The sequence below is a fragment of the Bombina bombina genome, chromosome 6, assembly GCF_027579735.1.
Source record: "Bombina bombina isolate aBomBom1 chromosome 6, aBomBom1.pri, whole genome shotgun sequence".
Classification (NCBI taxonomy): domain Eukaryota; kingdom Metazoa; phylum Chordata; class Amphibia; order Anura; family Bombinatoridae; genus Bombina; species Bombina bombina.
Window position 1 is genome coordinate 477,230,797 of NC_069504.1, and position 25,801 is coordinate 477,256,597.

At 42.5% G+C, this 25,801-nt stretch overlaps 1 protein-coding gene across 3 annotated transcripts in view; it reads left to right on the top strand.

Moving 5' to 3' along the window:
* Positions 1–25,801, top strand: part of TBC1D2B (TBC1 domain family member 2B) — a 438,274-nt gene that overhangs the window by 88,103 nt on the left and 324,370 nt on the right. For 2 of the 3 annotated variants that reach the window (XM_053717278.1, XM_053717280.1), the window contains exon 5: positions 11,006–11,226. In XM_053717278.1, coding sequence (XP_053573253.1) covers positions 11,006–11,226 — 221 coding nt within the window. The remainder of the gene's footprint in view (positions 1–11,005; positions 11,227–25,801) is intronic. The other variant, XM_053717279.1, reaches the window with a different exon arrangement.

Here is a 25,801-nt window from a genome sequence, read left to right on the forward strand (position 1 = left end):
TTCGGTCATGGGGCAACTTACAGGCCCATGTCCGAGGAAAAAGAAAAGGAAGAGAATAATGTAGAAAAGGAAGGAAGGAGGAAAAAAAAAAAAAAAAAAAAAAGGGGGAGGGGGGAAGGGTGGGAAGGAGAGAAGGGGAGAGGGGTAAGTGGGAGGGGGAGGGGGGGGGCAGGAGGTAAGGAAGTTAAATCAGACACGTCTCCTAGAAGGAGGAGGAAATTCTATACCAGACCATGTCGTAGACAGCAGGTCTATTGTGCCGCCTCTGTCTATAAGCGTTTAGGCCATCAAATTGCAGTCCGGCCTCCCCTGTTTCCACCTCTCCAGCATATATTCATGGATTTCTATCCTGTCGTCTCTCATGTATCTAAATCTCTCTAGTAGGAGGTATCTATTTACTTGGTCAACCCAGTCACTCAATGTAGGCACATTCGTATTTTTCCAATTTTTGGGGATAAGGGATTTTGCACTGTTGAGCATTAGGTAGAAAAGGTATTTTGTGGCCTTGTCTTTAAATTTGGGAAGGTCATGGTACAAAAGAAGGCTAGGCGCCCTAGGCAGTGAGGTCCCGACCACCCTTTCCATAGCAGCCAGCGTTGAGTGCCAATATGATCTTATAACGTCACAACCCCACCAAATGTGTAGAAGGGTACCTGATTCCCCGCACCCCCGCCAACACCTCCCATCTGTCTGTTTATAAATTTTTTGTAATCTGGCAGGGGTGAGATACCATCCCGACAAATATTTGAAGTTGGACTCCAGTACTTTTGCTGAGACTGATGTCTTTACATGCGCTCTGAATATTTTCCCCCAGTCTTTATCTGTCAGGGGTAGGGTAAGTTCCCTGTTCCATTGTCGTGTGTAAGTAGGCAGTGGGGTGTCAGTATGTGAAGAAAGCAAGCGATAGGCAATGGAGATCATATGTTTAGGTGTGTGCGGGAGTAGGCACAGGGACTCGAAGGTAGTTGGGTTCCTAGTGATGTAGTGTGGTTTTTTATGTGTCGTCAGATAATGCTGAAGTTGAGTGTGAAAGTACCAGGAAAGAGCGAGACCGGAATTCTCCAGCTCAGTCAGACTTCTAAGTTTTTGATCTGTGATGAGTCGATGGAAGGATACCTGTGACACCTGTGTTTTATCCGCCACTACTCTCTGCGTACAGGTAAAGGGTATGTCCGGGTTGCTTAAGAAAGATGTAAGAGGCGAAGGGTTTGTGGAGATGTGTGGGTGTTCTATTAGCAATCTATCCCAGCATGTAAGAAACTCCCTGATGAAGGGGTAGCTGTTGATAAGTTTCGGTCTGGTCTTAGGTGAGATCCACCCCAACAGTCCAATGTTCTGCCTACCTAAGATTACTCTGCAGATTTGGACCCAAGTTTTATCTTGAAGATTATGACACCACTCCACCTGATGTTGCAAGAGGATTGCGCTTTTGTATAAGGCCAGGTGAGGCCCCCCCAGGCCCCCCTGTCTTTCGACAGGTATAGGGACTTTCGTGCAATTCTCGGTCTCCCCCCCTCCATATAAATTCCTCCAACACATTTTGTAGTTTGTATAAAAAATGGGACGGAAGGGGGATTGGAAGGGTCTGGAGATAGTACAATATTCTGGGCAGAATATTCATTTTGATAATGCCTATTCTCCCAAGCCAGGAGATGGGTTTGTTTCTCCATGAGGAGAGATCACCCGTAATCACAGTGAGCAAGTTTGTATAATAATTTGCCTCAAAAAGACCCTCCGCAGATGGGGTGAGGTTTATCCCTAAATACTTTAGTTTGCGTGTCTGGATGCGTAAGGGGCATAAGGAAGAGAGTTGACTAAGTTCTTCAGGGGGGAGGTTAATATTTAGAATTTCGGATTTGGTTTTGTTTAAATGGAAATTCGAGTGTCTACCATATTCCTCAAATTCTCGTAGAGCTTCGGGTAGTGACCCGCAAGGGTCCGATAATGATAGCAGGACATCGTCCGCATACATGGACAGCTTGTGTTCCTTGGTCCCCAATTTTAATTCCCCCGATCTTAGTATTGTTTCTAATTCTTTGGGCCAGAACCTCCATCACCAGCACAAACAGCAGTGGCGACAGAGAACACCCCTGCCTGGTACCGTTTGTTATGCTAAATGGGTCAGAGAGGATATTGTTGACCCTGACTTGTGCTGAAGGGGCTGTATAAAGGGAAAATACTCTGTGTATGAAGGCTTGGCCAAACCCCATCTTCGACAGGACCGCTTTCAGAAACTTCCAGCTGATCCTGTCGAAGACTTTCTCGGCGTCAGTTGATACAAAGATCGCCGGGATCTCATTCAGTTGGGCATAATTTCCAAGTAGGGTAGCTTTTATGGTGTTGTCCCTCGCCTCACGGCCCGGGACAAAACCCACTTGGTCAGGTGATACTAAATTGGGTAGGAATTTATTTAACCTAGTTGAGAGGATTTTCGCGAATATCTTAATATCCACGTTGAGGAGGGAGATTGGGCGGAAGTTTTCTGGTTTATTAGTTGGTTTGCCCGGCTTGGGAATAGTCGCTATGTGAGCTAGAAGCATGGAGGGGGGAAAGCCCAGAGAGGTGTCTATAGAATTGAATAAACAGGCCAAGTGAGGGGCCAGTACAATTTTGTAGATTTTATAATACTTGGCACTAAAGCCATCTGGGCCTGGGCTTTTGCCAGAAGGCAAGCCCTCAATGGTATGTAGTACTTCCTCAGGAGAAATGGGGGCATCCAAAACCTCTGCCTCTGTCTGTGACAGAGTAGGTAAAGTGACCGAGTTCAGATATAGGCTCATATCTGGGGAAGGCTGTACATTGTCATCCTCCGAAGAGAGGCCAGGGGAGTCTTTCAAATTATAAAGGCCAGAGTAATATGTCCTTAGAGTTTCAGCTATACCAGGACTGCTTGTATGGGCATTGTTTAGCTTGTCAACTAAGGAATGAATGTGTGATTTCAGGGTCTTCCTCCTAATGGCTCGTGCCAGCAATTTCCCCGGTTTGTCACCGAACTCATAGTATTTTTGTTGGGTCTTCAATGCCATTTTCTGGTGTTCTATCGTGTGGATGTCTTGGATGTCTTTTCTAGCTTGTGTCAGTGCAGAAAGGGTAGTACTGTCTTTTGGGTCTTTTTTGTGTTTGATTTCTAATTCTCTTATGTTAGATAGAAGGGAAGAATACCTAACACTGGTCTGTTTCGCCAGAATGGCTTTTTGTTTGATCAGTTCCCCTCTCAGGACGCATTTATGTGCTTCCCATATTGTATGTTTAGGGATTTCAGGTGTATCATTCAAAGTGAAATAATCAGTCAAAGTGTTTTCAATCTTACTTCTGATTAGCTGATTGTTAAGCATGAAATCATCAAATTTCCAAATAAAGGGCCGGTCAGGTACTGTGGGCCATTTCAGTCTACAAAGAACCGGGGCATGGTCTGACCAGGTCATGGGCAGAATCTGAGTGTTCAACACTGATGCCAGTGTAGACTGGTCAGTAAATATGTAATCTATTCTGGTATATACGTCGTGGGGATGTGAAAAGAATGTGTAGTCTCTTCTTGTAGGGTATTGGGTGCGCCATGTGTCGTGAACTGCAAGTTCCTCCAATCTACTGTTGCACTGTTTAATAATTCGCTGTGGAGCGGAGGCCACTCCCCTGGAGGTATGTAAACAAAAACTGATAAACAACTGTAGCCTTAGACACTAGAGGGCGCTAAAATAATCAGTGAATCTAACGTAAATCTAACATAAATGAATAGATGAAAAACCAGCTGCACCTCTCAATACCAATAAAATGGAAAAAAAGAAAAAATATACGTGTGATAGACACACAAGAGGGCGCTATGACAACTGAGTAATAAAAAACAAAAAATAATTAATAATGTAGACAATGACAAGCAATATATACGAATGGTTATGAACGGATCATGGACTCTCACCATACAGACGATGCAACAATTAATATTCTGTCCCAAAAGAATGTGTAATGTCCATATATATAATGTCCAAATGATGTAAGCAACACCAGTTGCTGCCGATGGTGCTGCACTGTCCTCCTGTGAATGCCCTCTTGATTCCTAACTGACCGGAGGCAGATCTATAGGGGTGGAGGGGAAACAGAAGCGACAAATGTGTGTATCCAGTGTGATATAAACCCCCCTGTACAAGTATGCTATGCCCAGGGTACTCACACTTTGACTTAGCACACCAATGTGCTGGTAGGCGCAGGCTGGCTATCAGAGCAAGCCAGCTAGCTCTCTCCGGTGCACTCTCTCGCTGTGGTAATCGTCAAAGTCTGAGCCGCTGTGTCTCTTTAGTGCTGAGCACAGCGGCTCAGACTTTGACGATTACCACAGCGAGAGAGTGCACCGGAGAGAGCTAGCTGGCTTGCTCTGATAGCCAGCCTGCGCCTACCAGCACATTGGTGTGCTAAGTCAAAGTGTGAGTACCCTGGGCATAGCATACTTGTACAGGGGGGTTTATATCACACTGGATACACACATTTGTCGCTTCTGTTTCCCCTCCACCCCTATAGATCTGCCTCCGGTCAGTTAGGAATCAAGAGGGCATTCACAGGAGGACAGTGCAGCACCATCGGCAGCAACTGGTGTTGCTTACATCATTTGGACATTATATATATGGACATTACACATTCTTTTGGGACAGAATATTAATTGTTGCATCGTCTGTATGGTGAGAGTCCATGATCCGTTCATAACCATTCGTATATATCGCTTGTCATTGTCTACATTATTAATTATTTTTTGTTTTTTATTACTCAGTTGTCATAGCGCCCTCTTGTGTGTCTATCACACGTATATATTTTCCCCTGGAGGTATCCAGTTGAGGGTCCAGTGGCAGATTGAAGTCTCCTGCGAGGAGCAGAGCTCCTTTCAGCAGGTCCAATATTTTGTTAGTAAGTATTGACATAAATTTGTGTTGGTTTTGATTGGGGAAGTAGGCGTTAGCCAGAGTGACTGGGCGGCCGTGTAGAGTGCCCACTACTATTAAATAGCGGCCTTCTGGGTCTTTATCTATCTGCTGTGCAATAAAAGGCGTCGAGTGACGGATAAGTATCCCCACTCCATTCCTTTTAGAGGGGCCGGATGCAAAAAAGGTCTGAGGGAATTTGGAGTGTAACCAACTCGGCTCTCTGCCTCTTTTGAAGTGCGTCTCCTGCAGGAATAATATGTCGCAATTTAGCCTAGCTGCATCTCTTAGGAGATGGGACCTCTTCTCTAGTATATTAATACCCTTGACGTTTAGTTACATGATGGAAAGATTATGAGCTGTTTGGGAAACCATTTTGTGCTTTAAGTGTTTGTTGGTGCTGAGGGTTCAAGGAGCAAGGGAGAAGTAAGGGAGTGGGTTGAAAAAAAAAAAAAAAAAAAAAGGGGAGGGTTGGAGGGAAAAGGGGAGGAGGATGAAGAAGGAAGATGGGAAAGAGAAGAGGGATGAAGATAAGTATAAAGTGAGAGGTTAGTTTAGTGAAGAAACAGGTTTTAGTAGTAATAGAGAAACAATAAGAAGAAAGACTTATACAATTCCTCCAACCTATAAGAGGAAAGGATAGGAGGATAAAGTAAAGTAAGTGTGGGGTCAGTATCTCCACACCCGGTCAATGAGTAAATATAACACATAATCTGAGAATCAACTTAGAATATCTGAAAAACAAGTGCAATTGTAGAAACAGGTACAACATTTTTCGTGAATAGAAGGCCTGAAAAACAATTACATTTACAATAACAAGTACAACACTTTTCATTTACAGAACCATGAGAGATAAGGGTTAGGCTAGTGAAGTAGCTCCCTTTAAGGGGGATTTTATTGCCCAGGCCTAGGTCCTGAGTGTGTGGGGCCTCCTCAAAGGAGTCAGGGGTAAGTCCCACCCCCATTGGTCCCTTCATCTCTAGAGTAAATGCCCATAAGGATTTGGGGGAAACTAGGTGTAGCCCCATCTTGGGCGATTAGGGGACGGGAATATATAGAAACCCAGCAGTTCAGTTGCCTAGGGCAGTGGGCAAGTTATAGTATGTAAAGTGAGCTATAGTGTTGTATGAGCGCTAGACATTAGATCATACAGGTCAAATTGCTCGGGAATTGAGAGTTCTATGAATTAGTGTTTAACCTAAAAGAAGTTACTGGGCATATGTGAGATGTCCTGCTGTAGGATCAGGGAAACTGGGAGGGCTGTGCCCTCAGATATCTATGTCTAACTAGTATTATACTAAAAACTGCCAACATAGTTGTGGAGTTGTGTGGAACGTCTCGGTAGGCCCCTGGCTGTCGCAGAAGCATGGTAGTCTCCACATACAATATACTTCATTAGGCTACTAATCATATTAAATCCCAACTTAGGTAACTGTAAGGGGAAAAAGAACAATTAACAATCAAACAATAACAGTTAAACCAGGCCACTTCAGGTTATAGCGTCTCCAGTGGCATAGTCAATACAGTGGGGAAATAATAACAATCTTTACCCCTGGAATAATTGAATGTGACGTTAAAGTCTCAAAAGGCTGGATTTTTTCAAGTGTCCCTTGTGCGAGAGGAGCCCCTGGAGCTTTGAGGTGGGAAATCCTGGGGAGAAGCCCCAGAAGACTCCGGTTGCTGGATATCTATATCAAGTGTCCTGCAAAACTCAGGTAGGTGGTTTGGGGACCTGTATATGGCCTGAGCGCCATTTTTGGAAGCCATTAAACACACAGGAAAGCCCCACTTGTATTGTATCCCATTAGCCTGGAGTTCTGAGGTGATAAATTTGAGATCCCTTCTTTTCTGTAGCGTGATTAGACTAAGGTCAGAAAAGATCTGTAGAGGGATTCCTGCGTGGGTGATGTTTTTGATGTTTCTTGCCTTTAGTGTGATTGTTTCCTTATCCTTGTAGCTAAGGAATTTAACAATAATGTCTCTAGGTGGGGCTTTAGGTGGGGGCCTAGGTCTAAGGGCCCTATGAGCTCTCTCGATAGGTATGTTTGACGATTCAGGTGTGCCTTTCAGCGTGCGAAACAAGTCCTGCAGATAACCCTCTAAGGCCTTTGGGGAAACGGATTCAGGGACCCCCCTTATCCTAATGTTATTGCGGCGCCCCCTGTTGTCTAAATCCTCAACTTTTGAGAGTAAAAACTGAATGTGCTCCTCGTGGTCACTAAGCAGTTAAGAGTTGGTGGTGACTGTAGTTTGAAGGGTTTCATGTTTGGCCTCTAAGGCCTGCACTTGCTGGGTAACCTGGGTTATGTCCTTTTTTATGTCACCAAACAGAGTCCTCATTTCTGAGAGCACTTTATTAATGTCCTCTTTAGAAGAGATGGTATTGAGGTCATGTCTTGTAAGGTATACTTGCTGTTGTGAGGTCTCTGTAATGGGTAATTCAACAGCCATGTGAGTGGGAGAGGGGGGTCTGGAATCTGAGGATTCTAAGTTAGGTGGGGAAACCCTGAGAAAATTAGTGAGGCTTGAGGACTTGATTCCTTTTTCAAGTTTATTGTTATTCTTTCTGCTGGCCATGTTTTACTGTATGTACCAGACCAGTAGTCAGCAGATGAGAGTGGCAGGGAGAGCACAGTGAAATTCTGCAGCAGGCCTGCTAATTTATTCGGGCAGTTAAGCCTATATGGGCCCCACGTGGCTCTGAATAATAGGGGTAGTTTTACCGATCTGTGATCAATGGCTTGAGGTAAAATGTAAGGAAAAGCCCCTGTTGTGCTAACTGTCCCCTTCAATATAAGGCTCTGCCACGGATTGAGTATTATGTACAGAGGCTGTCTTTTCTGTGTAAGCTCCGTGTTTTAGGCATATGGAGCGTGAGGTGTGAGGTTATTTCATGAAGGAGGTCTCTTACCGGCTTCTACGGGTATTCAACCGGTCTCCAGTAGTGATCTCTTAGCCTCTGAGATAGCCGCCGTGTGTCATCTTCCTCCGTGATGCGGTGCAGCCGCCAGCAGTCAAAACCGTTGAAGGTGAGGTCCGGTGAGAAGCGGCTCGCTATACCCCCCGCCGGATCACTGTGTGAGTATCTGCGGTCACGATGTCCTCCGTGTGTACTCAGGGGAGCAGGATTGTCCCACCGGTCAGTTCAACTCCTCCGTGTCGCAGTAGAGAGCCGATGCAGGCCAGGCCTCAATCTTAAAGCCTCGCTATGGGGACATAAAAAGCACAACTCCGGGATATTTTCAGCCCTCAGGGAGGTGCAGGATATTGTTGTAGTAAGATCAGTGAAAAAAGTTATCAAGGTTTAGGATGTTGATAATAAGTTATAGGTATTAACCGGGTGTGGAGCATCAGAGCCAATTTTTATGCTGCCATCACCCTGCGTGGCCAGGCCCCGCCCCTCCTTTTTTAGATATTTTTATATAGCTGTTATTTTTAGAGCAGACTAGATATTTTCCCCTTACCTTATAGCTGGTTATTTGCCATTGCCATTGCATATAGATATTCGAGATATTTTTATGATAGAATGAAGTCCAGGCTTACTTTATTGAGAGGACCCTTGCCAAGGTGGAAAACACTTTGCATTGGTGAAGAGCTATTTCCCACTTTGGCGAAATTGGCAAAACCCTACTTATGCATCTCTAGCACCTCAACGCCATCTGAGTGCCTCTTCTCTGCTACAGGAAATATAGCTGCAAACCGAGAACCAGCATTAGCCAGAAGCATGTGGACATGTTGAGATGTTTGCATTTCAATGCAAAGTTCTGAAAGAGTGAATAACAATGTTAAAAACAGTGATAGTCTATTTGTTTCTAGTTCTACCTCTTTTCAAACAGTTGGCAGTTTTGTTTTGCTTAGTTATAAAAATGTGCTCTGCTGCTTAAAAATTGGACAAACAGTTGTGTTAATGTAAAGTTTTAGTTTGAAGTTTTATATTTGTAACACTCAGTATGTGGATTTTTTTTTAAATATAGGAAAGAATTATTAATTCTTTTTTTAAGCGATTAGTCTATTAATCGAAAAAAATAATCGGCCGATTAATTGATTATGAAAATAATCGTTCGTTACAGCCCTACTGCGCACGCAGCCAACATTCCTTTGAGGATGGCGACCGACGTGTTACAATTGCGATTATAGTATAGATAATAGATTTTTATAAAATCGCTACAGTCCCATGCACGGTGTCACCTAGGATAAAGTAAGAATGTTTATAATCATATGGTGAACTAGTGGAGCTTCCAATACAATTATTAAGGTGTTTACACACATAGATAAAGACCTGTTTGGGAGCTGCATGCCCCTGAGCAAGATACAGCCAGGGATTTACTGGTTACTGCCACTGCTAATTGACTGACTGTAGCTATCTTACATGACTTTACCTATTTGTTTAACCCATTTTTTTTTTGGGGGGGGGGGTTAAATGCATATAATGAGGTAAGCGGTTATATTCACAACTTTTAATGATGCCCAGTATAAGTAATGTGCAACAATGATTATGCATCCTTTGTAACCACTGTTATAGTGAATGTATACTTAATGTCATGTATTTGTTGCCACACTTATGTTTTCGGCTTCTTATCAATAGCCTTACTAGTATCAGAAGATAACAGGTCGGCAGTCTTAAGTGCTTTAATCAAATGGTAATCGATTTGCTTTCCATGCATTATTTAAAGTACAAAAACATTCATTTAGCCATGTTGTTCCTTTCCAGCATGGCTAAAGCTTAGAAATTTAGCAACATAGTATCCTGTGATAGAATAACCTAGTTCGTAGAATTAGTGGGAAGCTTTTATCACAATTAGTATATAAGGGAGAGTAAGGTGTCGTCAAAAAGTTTCACTCCCTTGTCGATACTGTGGCCGTTTGGCTAGTTTCTCCACCCGCTGTCTAGGTTCTTGTAAGTTGCCGTCCGCCACTGTTACCATGTTGCTTCACCGCCACTGTTACCATGTTGCTTCACTGACACTTGAACTTTCCTGTTAAGGTGTTGCTGGATGTCAGGAAAGCCCTTCCCATGGCTTCAATAACATGCAATACAAATATGTTCCTTACCAGTTTGGGATATAGCAAAAAGGCATAAATCCGTAAAAAGTATGATCCTTTATTGGTGTGCATTAAAAATAAGAGGGTAAAAGGCTTAGGCTTCAATTAGCCCAACATTGTTAGCTGTCCTACGCGTTTCCTGCCAAGAGGCACTTCGTCAGGGACACAGTAACAAACAAACATTCACCTTTTCAGCATTTGCAAATTAACATAATGGCTAGCATCTGTGTTGATTTCCTAAGGTCAAAATATCATGTTAAACATTATCAGTAATCATTGTTCTAGAACAACCAATGTGTCTAATAACTGGTATAGGTACTTAGTATATACTGTATATCTTGATTGATTTGGTAATGTTAGCGGTTACATTTCATTATATTGTGACCATATTCCATTAATGTTGAAAACATAGCAAATACTATTTAAAACCGAAATAAAATAACAAATTTATATGTGAGCTTACTGATGCATCTCAAATTAAAACAACTGAAACCCACCAAAAAAATAGCATTGTTAACAAAGTTTATTAATGCAAAATGAATGGATCATGTCGCCATAGTTGTATTTGATTGGCCCCTTAACTAAAGGTAAAGATGCATTATCACTATTTTCTGTTCACCTCTTATCTTTAACCTAACAAAGTAGACTTTGCTATTTCCAGATAGGTTTACAAACCATGACACATATTATAATGGTAATTCGGTTTAGTTCTGACCGTCATTTGTTTTGCATCTTGAGATGCAAAGACCATAATGGTCCAGCACTGTTCAATGTTAATGTGTATTTATTATTTCGTTTTGTACCCTCTTTCTCTTTAACTGCTGCTTGAGATGACTTCCATGGTACAGCTAACATAATCATGACAAGGAGCATGAGGAGATCATATCTGTTTAAAGCAGCTTGGCCTTATATAGTTATTGTTTTTATATACTGAAATCTTTTAGACTTTTCTGCAAAGCTGTTATTGCTTTGCTTGTTGCTCAATTGTTAATGACACAGCCTAATGAGTAAGGTTGTATAATATGCTCCTTCACCTTAAGTTATTTACTCAAAAGCAGGTACAACTTTCCCGTTTGATTTTGGACGTCTTCCTCACAAAGCACTGCGCCCCCTTCGAGAGAAAATCGTAGTGAACAAGAGCCGGAACAGCATGGACAGCCACTCTGTGGAGTCTCTACCTTCAATTAACCACAAGATTGAGTGGGAGAGTCCCCAAAAAACTGAGAATCATGAGGAAGAGTTGGAGCACCTGAGGAAGGATCTGCTCAGCCAAAAGGTTAGCAACATGACTAGACTTTCAGTGACAGAAGCATAAAACATATGTGGCTGCAATTTAATAAGAAGCAGACACACTAAGGTAACTGGAAATTACTGTTAAAGATGATTACAGGCAAGTCAGTCACGGTTCTAATGTATAACCTTAAAATAGTTTGCCAAATAACTTTGCCGTATGCATAGGGGCAATCGCATTATACGACTGCCGGAGCTTTACAAGCTTTGATTGTTACATATGCACCATGTACCAGCTTAACTGTTAATCATATGCACCTAGTGTAAGCACCAGACAATTTAAATACAGTGTATATTTTGCTTTGCAATCTATAAACGGAAAGAGTCCACAGCTGCATTCATTACTTTTGGGAATTCAGAACCTGGCCACCAGGAGGAGGCAAAGACACCCCAGCCAAAGGCTTAAATACCTCTCCCACTTCCCCCATCCCCAGTCATTCTTTGCCTTTCGTCCCAGGAGGTTGGCAGAGAAGTGTCCAGAAGTTTTTTCGATAGTCTCTTATGGAGGGTAGTGCTCTTCGGAACGGGACTGGTAGTCCTGTCAGCCTCTCAGTGAGAGCATGGATGAAACTTAGAGTCCAGAGATGCAGGGAGAGTCTTCCTGCGAAACCATGCCCACTCGGATTAACAACTGCATAAGCAATCAGCATTGACTAGTTTCACTGCCTGCTTTCTTCTCTGAAGTCCATGGCAGAAGTGATGCTACTATCTTTCACACTTGAAGAGCCGCGTTCATGTTCCATGGCGCAGATTCCGGTATGTTTGCTTCATTTTATTTTCATCATGGATGTTTTGTAATAAATACAACAGTTTATCCGAGGAGGCTACAGCATCGCGGGATTAACTAAAATACAGGGTCTCAGTGAGGCTCCTTTTGTATCTTGGAATCAAGGGTTAATATCTCCTGAGGGGGGTTATTGAACAGGGTTTTTTTAAATCATGTTTGTTATGTGATTCTGTCTGCTAATGTGTAGTGATAATTGGACTCATGGCTATTTCGGAACATAACGGCCTATTGCAAGTGACGCGGCCTTTACGGCCGGGTGCGCTTTTTTCATGGACTGTACGGTACACCTTGTGACCGGGCGTGGTCACGTTTTGGGCTCTCCATTTCCGTATTCCTGACCATGTGGCGACGGAGAAATTCTGTTTAGCCGGTGTCTGGTTCATAGGAGGTGGTGAGTGCCCCAGCCATTGGGGGTGTAAGGTGCCATTTACATTTTTCTTATTGGTCCATTTTTTTTATCAATATCCCAGTTATGGAGGATTCTGATTTTTTGAAGACGGATGTCTCTGATTTTGATTCTTCTACTTGCGAAGAATATGAATTGGCCCGGTGATACTTGTCCATCAGTTATGTTCCGAATGCCGTTTTAGAGTGCTCCGTTCCTTGGGATCGGAGAACCAGGGGCCTACTGAGACATCCGCCTCTGGGGATTCTGCTTCCCGCGAGCCGTGTTCCCTACAACCATCTCTTACTACACATGCAGGTAACCCATGCATCCTTCTCTGGAGGGTGGCCTGTTTCCACCGGAGTTTATGACACGGTTCCACATGGCCATATCCGTGGCGCTGGCACATTTTAAATTTTCCAGGAGAGTGTTTAAGATATTGTCCATGTTCCGTTAACCTGGGTTCATCAGGCGTGGGATCGCCTGGTCCAGTTCAGCTATCTGGGGTAGGGACTGTCCCTGAGGCTTCAGGGGGGTCAACCTTCGGGGCAGAGTCTTCGTTTGCCCCGGCGGTGGTAAGTTATACTTTTCGTTATAGACTGGCACGTCTTTGTGTTCTACTGAGGCACGTTTTGGCGTTACTGGAGGATCCCACTCTTAATGGGGTGGTGGATCATGAGTCTTCCTATGCGAATGGCATGCAGAATAAGACATAAGGGGATGAAGTAATCTTCTTATAGTCTTATTTCTTGAGTATCTTTCCAGTTCTGAGCTTGGAAGATTCGGTTTCCTGTTGGGCTGGTCCTGCGGGAGTGTCTGTTCTTCCTGGGTGATAACTTACGGGTTGCCTTATCTTTTGTTTTAATCCGGTTAGGATAGTTATTTGGTTTAAGCTCATGTTTGTTATAATATTTCCTTTGGGAATTTTCTTCTCTGGAATCGATACTCGCGATTTTGTGATCGCATTGTTTACTTTTGCAAAAGTTTGTTCATGTGGACGTGTTTTAGTCCTATGTTTGTCTGTTATCGCTCCCTTTTAGGGGGTGAATGTGTGGCCTTGTCAATTAGACCCTTCTGGCTGGTCCGGTTAGGGACGCTGAGTGGTTCCCACTATTATTTGTTTTTGTTTTACAAGTTTTCAGCTAGCATTCTGAGAGTATTTGATGGTCCGTGATTTGTCTAGGGGCATGGAGGCTCGTGTTCGGTCCTCATTAGCCTTTCAATCTAGTGGCCGGGACTCTGTTGAGATCTGCTATGATATACTCTGTTGGTTCCGATTCGGGATCCAGAGTGTTTCCTTCCCGTTGTGGGTTAAAAGTTGAAGGTTTTTAGGTCCTTCGTGCAGCCAGTTCCTGGTGGTCTTGCATTTCAAGGTTACTTGGGACGGTCCTTTTGGGGCTTATTCCCTCTGGAGGTCTCTTCCTTCGGGTTGAGGCTGTTTGGACTTTGTCCGTTTTTTCTCGGCAGAAGTTGAGGCCCGGGAGTTAGTAGTCCATATCAGGGTCGACGAACAGTTGTCTCTTCCTTCCTAGCTTTCTCTAAGGGGATGTTCCACCTGGATTCGGGATGTTCAGCAATCTTCTTCCTTGGGGTGGTCCTCCGCAAGGTGAATCTGAAGATTATGGAGACTAGTTGTTTGTCTACTCTCTCTTGTAATTCCCTTAGCTTTGGACTTTGTGAAGGTAGTTCTTGGGGCCTTTGGTCTCTAGGTGTCTATGACCTATCACCTTGTTACTGGGGAGTTGGCCTCCTGCTAGGGGCATTCTCTTCCCTTTGGTCTGGGAATTTTATGAGTGAGTTATGTGCCCGTTTCTCCGGTCTAACACGGATATCATCCCCTGTGAGGTCTGAATCTTCAGATGGGGTATCTTGTTCTCCCTGGAGGGGTTGTTCGTTTTCAGATGGCTCTGGGTAGATTGGTTCAGGACGACCCAGTTTCCAATGGGGGCTGATTTGTTACTAGGAGTGTGCTCCTTTTTTATGGGGAGTTTTTCACTGTTGTATCATCAGTGGTGATCTGGATGATTTTCATTCAGTCTTTGACTGATTAGCCCATGGCTTTCATGTCCTTAAGGACATGCGCGCCGTTTCTTATTTGGGCCCTCCCCTTTAAGGGGGGGATTGTCTCCTTCAGCAGTGGGGTTTCCTCTCTCTGGAAACGGCCAGCGCTAGTGGTCCGGTAGATGGCTTAGCCACCAGAGGGAGTTTGAAACCAGCTGTAGCTGATTTTTTTTTTCCCTCACTCTGCATGACAATTTGTTGATTGTGGTCCTGCCTTGGGATAGGAGGAGCGCAGTCTTTTGGGCACACAAGTTAGCATGGCAGCTTCATACTCTGAGGGTTGTGTATTCGGGTCCTTCTCAAGTTCTTGTTGAAGCACTTGTTCTCGGAGCAGGTGCCTTTTATTTAGAAGGCAGCAGTCTGCTGCTCTGTGGTTGTTCGACCAGCTGTTTGGAGAGTAGACTCTTCGTGTCGAGACTGTCAAAGACAATTGTGCCAGCTCTTTTTAAGCTCTATTTTGCACTTTTCTATACTCCACAGTCCTCGAGGGTTTTCCTTGGAAGTGCCTTATGTTTGAAAGAGCGAAAGGGTTGGGCCAGCTGTAGTAGCCTGATGGTTAGCTTAGCTGCCTAGCAAGCGGAAGGTTAGCAGTTTGAAGCCAGCTGCAGCGATTTGCACCTTGAATGTGTGCTAGCACACTTGAGCTCTGTTGGGGTGGGTAATTTCCCATTTTCTTCCATTCCCTGGGGGCTTGAGTTTGGGTTGTTTTGTTACCCCTCTCTATCAGACATACCTGTCGCTTGGGCTAGTCGGGTGTTGGAGCTGGATTTGAGATCTGTTGCTCTGCAAATTTTGTTTCTTCGAGGATTGATGAGCCTTCCTTGAGGGGCTCTGCTTCTTTTCCACGTTTATGATTTTGTGGGAAGGACTGGCGGTGTCAGCTGGTTAGCTGGATGCCTAGCAAGCTGTTGGTTAGGATTTGACCCTAACTTCATCTGTTTCCACTTGCTTGTATATATTCGAATATCTGGATTCATCTTCGGATCACAGCAGGGGGCAGCTTTCTGACTCTCAGGGGTTGCCGTCAGGGGATTCCCTATCTGAGTTGCTGCACAAGGTTTACGTTTTTTTTTTCAATACTTGGATATTCTGAGCTGTCCTTAATGGTTTCTGCGGTTTTCATCTTTGGCTGGGGAAGATTCTCTTCTCTTTCTCAATCTTGGGGTCTTGATCCCATGGATTTTGAGCATCTAGGGTTGGGCGTTGCCCCCCTTGCTCTATGAGACCGGTTGGGTCTTGGTTGGCTTGGCCTCTGGTTCTTTCGCCCTGTGTTCTTTGACACTCGTTTGGGCCCTATTTTAAGGTTTTTGTTGTGCTCTATTTAGGGTTCTCTGGAATCCATTATGGATGTATTCTCCGTGTCTTTCTCCTTTAGGGACATACGGCTGTTTGATCCCTTTCTCTAATAAGGGGTTTGGAGACCGACTGGCGGTTGATGGGTGTCTCTTGGAGGCTGTTGGCTCAGTTGAGTCTAGTTTCTGCGGTCTCTAGCAAGGCTTATGGTCTATCTGTGGATCTGTGTCCTTGGGCTTTTTCCTTTTTTCAAAAATGTTCTCGGCTTTGGACGAAGCTGGGGTTTCTGGAGTAAGGTTTTTAGGCCTGGTGCCCTTTAGTATGGGCCGCCTTTTGTACCCTCCCATTTTAGTATTCAGTGTCCTCTATAGCTTGGGTATTGTTTTCCCAAAAGTAATGAATGCAGCTGTGGACTCTTTCTATTTTTGAAGAAAAACATAAATTATGCTTACCTGATAATTTCCTTTTCTTCAGACGGAAAGAGTCCACAGCTCCCCGCCTGTAATTTTTCTGAGAGCCTCAGTTATTTTTATACTTCTGGCTCCTTTTTCACCCTATGCTTCTTCTATTGTTCCTTGTTCCTCGGCAGAATGACTGGGGGATGGGGGGAGTGGGAGAGGTATTTAAAGGGACATTATACACTCATTTTTTCTTTGCATAAATGTGTTGTAGATGATCTATTTATATAGCCCATAAAGTGTTTTTTTTTTGTTTGTTTTTTTAATGCATAGTTTTGCTTATTTTTAAATAACATTGCTCTGATTTTCAGACTCTAACCAAGCCCCAAAGTTTTATGTGAATATCGTCCGCTACCTACTCCAGCTTGCTCCTGTTTGTGTAAAGTGTCTTTTCATATGCAAAAGAAGGGGGAGGGGGGAGTGTCTTATTTGCCACTTGTAGTGGGCTTTCCAGCTACCTTTTCAACAGAGCTAAACTGACAGCTTCTTAATAAGTTTTTAAACAGTTTTATACTGGATTTTTATATCAGTATCTGTGCATCTTATTCTTTATAGTAGTGTCTATTACATGCAGTTATATGAAAATGAGTGCATACTGTCCCTTTAAGCCTTTGGCTGGGGTGTCTTTGCCTCCGGTGGCTAGGTTCTGAATTTCCAAAAGTAATAAATGCAGCCGTCTCTTTCCGTCTGAAGAAAAGGAAATGATCAGGTAAGCATAATTTATGGTTTTTATTAATGCATAAATAAGGGTTTTGACAGTAAATTGAAATCTTTAACTATGATTACATATTTATCTTGTGTATTTATGACACTAATGGGTGTCCTTTCTACCCTTGCGTTTTCTACCCCTGTTCTACTTCTGCGGCTTTCTTCTCACCTCTAGTCTCTCATTGTTTAATGCATATGTCAGTGACTATTTGCACTAACCCTGGTCTTTTTGACATGCTGGAAGTTGCTGCATCATCAAGGAGGGTTTCATGAAACTTTTTATTAGATGTTGTTTGGTGGTAAGAAATATTAATTAAAAACATTCAGGTTTCAAGGACACAACATTTTGAGAGGGACAATCTACTGTTTCCCCTTAATGTGTTTCCAATAGACTTCCAATAGATAAATGAGTCTTTCAGAATATTTGTGTGCTGCACTATTTGGTATTCAGTAATTAACCAAATACTGAATATTCGTGAACATTTTACATTGGTTTTCATTAAAAGGAATGTAAATGTTATCTTGGTACACTTTGCCCCGGTCACCTTTGGATATTTGGGAGCAATGTTAATCCTCGTCATCTTCAGACTCTAGTGCCTGCACTAAAGACCTTCTCCTTTAGCGCAGGTGGGGGGGGGGGCGCACTAATCCGACCTTCTTTATAGAGTCCAGGGCCGCGCTAATAGGAGAAGAATGTCGGATTGGTGCACCCCCGACCTCCTTTAGCTCTGGAATCTGCTGCACTTATGTTCCTATAAGCGAGGCCCTGGAGTCTATAAATAAGAAGAGGATTAGCGCGGCTCCCCAGCACGCTATAGGTAAGTATACACCTAATTGAAATAATAATGAATATACTAATGAATTATGTTTGTTGTTATTATTTCAATTAGTTAGTGCATTCATTCAGATATTATTTTTTTTAAAAACAAAACTAATATCTGTATTTCAATATGAATTGGCATTCATAATGAAACAAATGCACAATCCTAGCTTCCAATTACTTCTTATACCAGCTGCAGAGTTTTAAATATATGGGAAGTTTTTTCTTAGGTTTATTTTTGCATATGAAAATTGTTTCTGCTAATTAAAACCACAAACCAATAAAATGGGCTGTTTTGTAGTGAGAACAGACCTCCTTATTTTATCTGACCCTATTATTTACACAGTCTTCCTTAATTTGTTCTTTGAATAAACAGAAAAAAAAATATATATATATATATTAGTACCTCTCTGTCACACACCCAACTGGGAGCATGATTTCATCTAAACCTTCTTGTTTACATATTTATTTATTTTTTTTTATTATTTTTTTTTATCATTTTCAGTATTAGTGTGGGTACAGCAGGCAAAATTGATTGGCTATTTCAGATAAAATAAAGTAGCTATTTGTAAAAATGTAATACACTCCTGCAGGTAAAAAAATAATTGTGAGTTTATAAAAGGGAAGGAAAAAAATACTGTACACTGCCCCTTTTAAGTTCAGCTGCGTATACAGATTTCACAATAGGGAGAGTATGTGACGGTTACAATGTGAGACAGTGTTTGGCTGCTTTTAAGGTATCTCGTGATGTGGGATCAATCCCAGCAGAATTAAACAGCTGTAAATCAGTTTGCTTGGACTTGCCAAAAAAGCAGCCGCCTCCACAGCTGGATTTAACTGCTTCCTTATGGATACTAAAAATAATTCTAAAGCCATATGAAGTTTGAGTAAATATCTTTCTTTTGATGTTGGAAATATATAACATTTTCAGTCAATATAAATTTTTTTCATTACAGTGTTAGAGCAGAATTTGAGTTAAAGCAGGGATGGACACCATACATACTTTTCAGCAGCAAGCAAATTGCAGTAGGCATAATTTACATCCATAAACAATAATAGTAGCTGTAATATATATTCAGTCTTAGAGCCCAATGTGACCGTATACTTTCGTGTAGAAATAGTGCTTGTCCCATACTCCCTAAAGAGGACAAAAAGCTAATTCTGTAAGCTAGATTTCCTTCAAATAGTTGAAAATCAAAATGTATTTTATACCCCTTTAAAAAAAAATTATTTCTTCAAAGTTAAAGGATTATCCCATTGCTGACCATAATGATTTAATGGCAGTCATTAAATGTATTGCATTTTACAGTATAAATTAATTTTAAAAAAATGTTCTGTTATCTTTTTTTCCCCCCTCTGAACTCAGAGCCCAGACAGCTGGCAATTATATTATTGCTCCATATGCTAAGGATCAGTAGCAGAGAAATAAATGTCAAATGTGCTCATTTTGGAGTTGCATAAAAGAAAAATCTACTGTTGCATTTTTTTTATTTAATTGTATATTAAAACCTTGTACTCAGGGGGTGGATTAAGCCTGGCACGTGAGTTGTCGCATGATTTAGCAGCTCCAGCTAAATTTTATTATAAAAGTTAAATTTAGATCACTTTTGTCCTCTATGGCGGCATCCAGCAGCCCTCTTGACACATTTCGGCAACCAGCTTGCAGTTCGAGGAGTCTTACTTACAGAGTAGCAGCTATACTTTGTAACCCACGGTCTGCAATGCAGAAAAATGTGAAGTGGCCATCTTTCTTGACTCAGTCAATGCCCACACCTGTATTGTGGTAGTTTAGAAATATGCCACTATTCTTACGTCATCAGCAGGAAGAAAATATGTTTGGAACTATTTTTACATGAGCTGGTGCTTATTAAATCAGCTAGGCTTGCCTCAGCAATATACTTGGCTATGCAGTTGTTTATTAATTAAGTTCAGCGGGGCTTTACCCGGTGTATGAGTACCAAAGATTGCTAAAGTAAATATGTACGGTTTTCTTTTAGACTTTGCCGATCTGCTGGAAGACTATAGGCACAAATATTTAATGTAAACTAACAACGCGTTTGGAATACTTCTAGCTACTCACAGTAATAAAATAATGTGTCATTGTTTAGTTAGTATTTTGTAGGCTTTAATCTCTAAACCATCCCCTTACCTGTATAGGGGTTAATTAGGTGATTATTGATGGCTACCATTTATTAGTCCTTAATCAACTAACCCTGCCTCATACATGTATGAGGGTTGATTTGGTGGTTAGGTTAGTTTTAAGGGGCCGATTTATCAAATGCCAGGCGGACATGATTCTCTGCATCAAATCATGTCTGCCCAGCATCGCTAAATGCTGATAGCATACGCTGTTGGCATTTAACATTGTACACAAATTTCTGGTGAAATGCTTGTGCAATGCTGCCCCCTGCACATTTGTGGCCACTAGCAGGGGGTGTCAATCATCCCCCCCCCCCACACACACACACACACACACACACACACACACATATATATATATATATATATGTATGTATGTATGTGTGTATATATATATATATATATATATATATATATATATGTATATAATGTGAGTGTGTGTATATATATATATATATATATATATATATATATATATATACACACATTGATATATTTGTGTATGTATGTACAGTATATATAAAATATAATTATAATTTATATTCATGTTATAAAAAAGCATTGGTGTTACAATTGTTTTATTGCATAACAGGCATGTGATACTATAATTATAATGCAACATAAATATTTATTTTAAAAATATATTTTTGTTCTTCTTAAATGGAAAGAGTCCACAGCTGCATTCTTTACTTTTGGGAAATAAGAACCTGGCCACCAGGAGAAGGCAAAGACACCCCAGCCAAATGTTTAACTACTCCTCCCGTTCCCCTCAGTCATTCTTTGCCTTTCGCCCCAGGAGGTTGGCAGAGAAGTGTCAGAATTTATTCTGTCTCTTATGGAGGGTAGGACTCTTCGGCATGGGACAGGAGTTTTAAGTAATCCTGTCAGTCTCTCAGTGAGGGCCTGTTCCACGGTATAGATTCCGATAAGATCGTTTCATTTCACTTTCTTTATGAATGTATTGTAATACAAATGTTTTCCCGAGAGGCTACCACGTTGCTGGTCTAACTTAACATAAGGGTCTCAGTGAGTCTCCTTTAGTATCTTGGAATCAAGGGTTAATATCTCCTGAGGGGGGCTATTGAACAGGGGGGTTTATAATCCTGTTTTGTTATGTAATTCAACCTGTTTATGTGTGGTGTTTACTGGGCTTGTGGTTTGGAACATTAAGGCCTTTGGAAGTCATGCAACCTTAAGGTTGGGCGCGCTTTTTTGGACTATATGGTTCACCTTGTGGTCTTGCGTGGTTACGCTTCGTCATCCATTTCCGCATTCCCGACCGTGTGGCGAAGGAGAAATTCTAGTCCGCAGGGGTCTTGTCATAGGAGGTTGTGAGTGCCTCGTTGACACATATCAACCAGTTTTGTTCTGTATGCCATATGAGAGCGCCTTGTTCCTCTGGCTCGGGGAATCAAGGGGCAGCTGAGTCATCCGCCTCTGGGGGTCCCGTCCTCCTAGAGGCGAGTTCCCTACCTCTCCATACTTCTACACATGCGGGTAACCCAGTTTATGATTATTCCTCCATGTAGAGCGGCGTGTTCCCCCTGGAGGTTGCAGCATGTTTTTGCTTTCACATATTCTTGGCTATTATTAGTCTGCAGAGCCCAGATGTTTATGCGCGATTGTGCTCGTGCCCTATTGTCCCAGGTCTACTGCCTTGGGGAGGGCCTGTACAGTTCCCTGCGGGTGTAACTGTCCCTGAGTGTTGTGCCTTGCGTTACAGAGTTGCGCGCCTTCACGTCTTACTCAGACATGTTTTTCAATTACTAAATGAATTTTCAGTCTGCTTCGAATGGTGCACCTCATTAGACATGTGGGGATGGTGTAATCTCCTGACTGTTCTTTTTTGAGATCCTTCCCAGTTTTTGGAAGATTAGGGCTCAGTTTGGCTGGTCCTGCGGTAGGCCTGTTTTCTTATTGGGCGTTAACCTACGGGTTGCCTTATATTTTCTTTTTATCCGATTAGGATGTCTTTTCATTTTGTTGTTTCCTTCGGGAATCTTAAACTGGGATCCGATACTCTGTTACTTCTATGGAAGTGTTTTTGGGGACTTGTTAGTCCTATGTTTGCCTGTTTTCCCAGGTCAAGTAATCAGAGTAAAAGGACATAGCCCATAGATGGGCTATAGATGGGGTCTTTTTTCTTAGGGCTTCTCCTGGATTCAGGAGATGGGAGCGGTGAGTTTCCCTAGCAGAGAGGGGTATTCTCTCTGGGTTGTGGCGGATTGAGAAGACTACACGTGCAGTCAGGAGCTAATCTGCCGCCAATGGGAATAGTTTCAGTTCCCACTGAGCTGCGCCAATAGGTTAAGATGATCTGTGACCCACTAGGTATCAATCATGTGTCAACCATGTGATATGCGTAGCAAGCAGGCGGAAAATCAGAAACCAAAACATTTTTTTAAAAAAATCTAAGTTCAAATAAATTTGTGCTGAAGCAGGGACACACCTACACACTGCTGTCAACACACTGTGTCATGACACACAGTTTGGAAAGCACTGGTCTAGAGTATGCCCACTGTCTGGGAGTTTTCCTTGCAATCTGTTCCTTTGCGGGCCGCTTTTACTTCTCTGCAAGTATTCTCTGTGTCATCCTGTTGATGGCGGCGTGTTCTTGAATCTGGGTCTATTACACATTTTTTTTTTGTAAGCGGAACACTTAAGTAAGTATTCCAAGTTCAGACGATGTGAGGATTCTGTCTTCTGTTGTGTCTTGGTGCTTTTGCACGATGTTTGAGAGACAGGTTCTCTGTTCCTATGCCTGGTCCTATACCTCCGTTTTTTTCCTGGTCTAGGCATAATCTCCCCTTATCTGTCGGGAACCATTTGGGCCCTTGTGATCTGGGATTGCTCTGGGGTGGGTTTCCTTTTATGGATTGATTTTGTGACCTTTCATTTTTTTCCTTAGTTTTTTTCTTGGCCCTATCCCTTTGGGAGTTTAGGCTGGTGTTCCCTTCTTTAGTGAGGGGTGAGGAACCAACTGTTTGGGAGACGGTGTCTCCTGGAGGCCTGTTGGCTCAGTTGAGTCCGTTTTCTCCTGTTAAGTGTAGTCAGTCCACGGGTCATCATTACTTCTGGGATATTAACTCCTCCCCAACAGGAAGTGCAAGAGGATCACCCAAGCAGAGCTGCTATATAGCTCCTCCCCTCTACGTCACACCCAGTCATTCTCTTGCACCCAACTAATAGATAGGATGTGTGAGAGGACTGTGGTGATTATACTTAGTTTTTATATCTTCAATCAAAAGTTTGTTATTTTAAAACAGCACCGGAGTGTGTTGTTCCTTCTCAGGTAGAATTTGAAGAAGAATCTACCTGAGTTTTTGGATGATTTTAGCCGGCGTAGCTAAGATTCATTTTGCTGTTCTCGGCCATTCTGAGGAGTGAGGTAAACTTCAGATCAGGGGACAGCGGGCAGGTTCACCTGCAAAGAGGTATGTTGCAGTATATTATTTTCTGAGGAATGGAATTGACTGAGAAAATACTGCCAATACCGATATAATGTAAGTTCAGCCTTAAATGCAGTAGTAGCAACTGGTATCAGGCTGTTATGTATATATGTTTACACTTCAGTATTCTGGGGAATGGCACTTCACTGGGATAATACTATATGCATATAACTTTTAGCCTAACTTGCAGTGGGAACGTCTAGCAGCAGGCTGTTTAATGACATTTCATATTATTTGATTTTAAACGTTTTGCTGGCATGTTAAATCGTTTAATTATCTGAGGTACTGGGTGAAAAATTGTTTTGGGCACTGTTTTTCCACTTGGCTGTCGTTTATTTTAATTTAAGACAGTTTACTGAACTTCCCTCACTGCTGTGTGTGAGGGGGAGGGGCCTATTTTGGCGCTTTTGCTACGCATCAGAAATTCAGTCACAAGTCTGTTTCTCTCCCTGCATGATCCGGATCGTCTCTACAGAGCTCAAGGGTCTTCAAAAATTATTTTGAGGGAGGTAATCACTCACAGCAGACCTGTGAGATTGTGCTTTGACTGTGATAAAAAACGTTTATATTTTGTACATTTTTTTCTGCTATTAAGGGTTAGTTATCCATTGCTAATGGGGGCAATCCTTTACTAAATTTATGCCTTTACCGGGAAAAATTTGGTTTTTATAATTTCTCCGGTTCATTGTTATTCAACTGTCATAGTTTTTTTCTGTGCTTCTTAAAGGCACAGTGCGTTTTTCATATTACTTGTAAATTGAGTTGAAAAGTATTTCCAAGCTTGCTAGTTTAATTGCTATTTTGTTAAACATGTCTGACTCAGAGGAATATCTCTGTGCTATATGTGCAAAAGCCAAGGTGGAGCCCAATAGAAATTTATGTACTAATTGCATTGATGCTACTTTAAATAAAAGTCAATCTGTACAAATTGAACATCATTCACCAAACAACGAGGGGGAAGTTATGCCGACTAACTTGCCTCACGTGTCAGTACCTGCATCTCCCGCTCGGGAGGTGCGTGATATTGTAACGCCGAGTACTTCAGGGCGGCCATTACAAATCACACTACAGGACATGGCTAATGTTATGACTGAAGTTTTGTCTAAATTACCAGAACTTAGAGGTAAGCGAGATCACTCTGGGGTGAGAACAGAGTGCGCTGATAATAATAGGGCCATGTCAGATACTGCGTCACAATTTGCAGAACATGAGGACGGAGAGCTTCAATCTGCAGGTGACGGATCTGATCCAAATAGAGTGGATTCAGACATTTCAAATTTTAAGTTTAAACTAGAAAACCTCCGTGTACTGCTAGGGGAGGTATTAGCGGCTCTGAATGATTGTAACACCGTTGCAATCCCAGAGAAATTATGTAGGCTGGATAGATACTATGCAGTACCAGCGAGTACTGACGTATTTCCTATACCTAAGAGGCTTACAGAGATAATTACTAAGGAGTGGGATAGGCCCGGTGTACCCTTTTCCCCCCCCTCCTGTATTTAGAAAAATGTTTCCAATAGACGCCACCACACGGGACTTATGGCAGATGGTCCCTAAGGTGGAGGGAGCGGTTTCTACTCTGGCTAAGCGTACCACTATCCCGGTGGAGGATAGCTGTGTCTTTTCAGATCCAATGGATACAAAATTAGAGGGTTACCTTAAGAAAATGTTTGTTCAACAAGGTTTTATATTGCAACCCCTTGCATGTATTGCGTCTGTCACGGCTGCGGCCGCATTTTGGTCCGAGTCTCTGGAAGAGACTCTTGACTCAATAACTATAGATGAGATTTCAAATAAGCTTAAAACCCTTAAGCTAGCTAATTCATTTATTTCAGATGCCGTAGTACATTTAACTAAACTTACAGCTAAGAATTCCGGATTCGCCATTCAGGCACGTAGAGCACTGTGGCTAAAATCCTGGTCAGCTGATGTTACTTCTAAATCTAAATTACTTAACATACCTTTCAAAGGGCAGACCTTATTCGGGCCCGGTTTGAAAGAAATTATCGCTGACATTACAGGAGGTAAAGGCCATGCCCTGCCTCAAGACAGAGCCAAACCTAGGGCTATACAGTCTAATTTTCGTGCCTTTCGTAACTTCAAGGCAGGAGCAGCATCAACTTCCTCTGCACCAAAACAGGAAGGAGCTGTTGCTCGCTACAGACAAGGCTGGAAACCTAACCAGTCCTGGAACAAGGGCAAGCAGGCCAGAAAACCTGCTGCTGCCCCTAAGACAGCATGAATTGAGGGCCCCCGATCCGGGAACAGATCTAGTGGGGGGCAGACTTTCTCTCTTCGCCCAGGCTTGGGCAAGAGATGTCCAGGATCCCTGGGCGTTAGAGATCATATCTCAGGGATATCTTCTGGACTTCAAAATCTCTCCCCCAAGAGGGAGATTTCATCTTTCAAGGTTGTCAACAAACCAAATAAAGAAAGAGGCGTTTCTACGCTGTGTACAAGA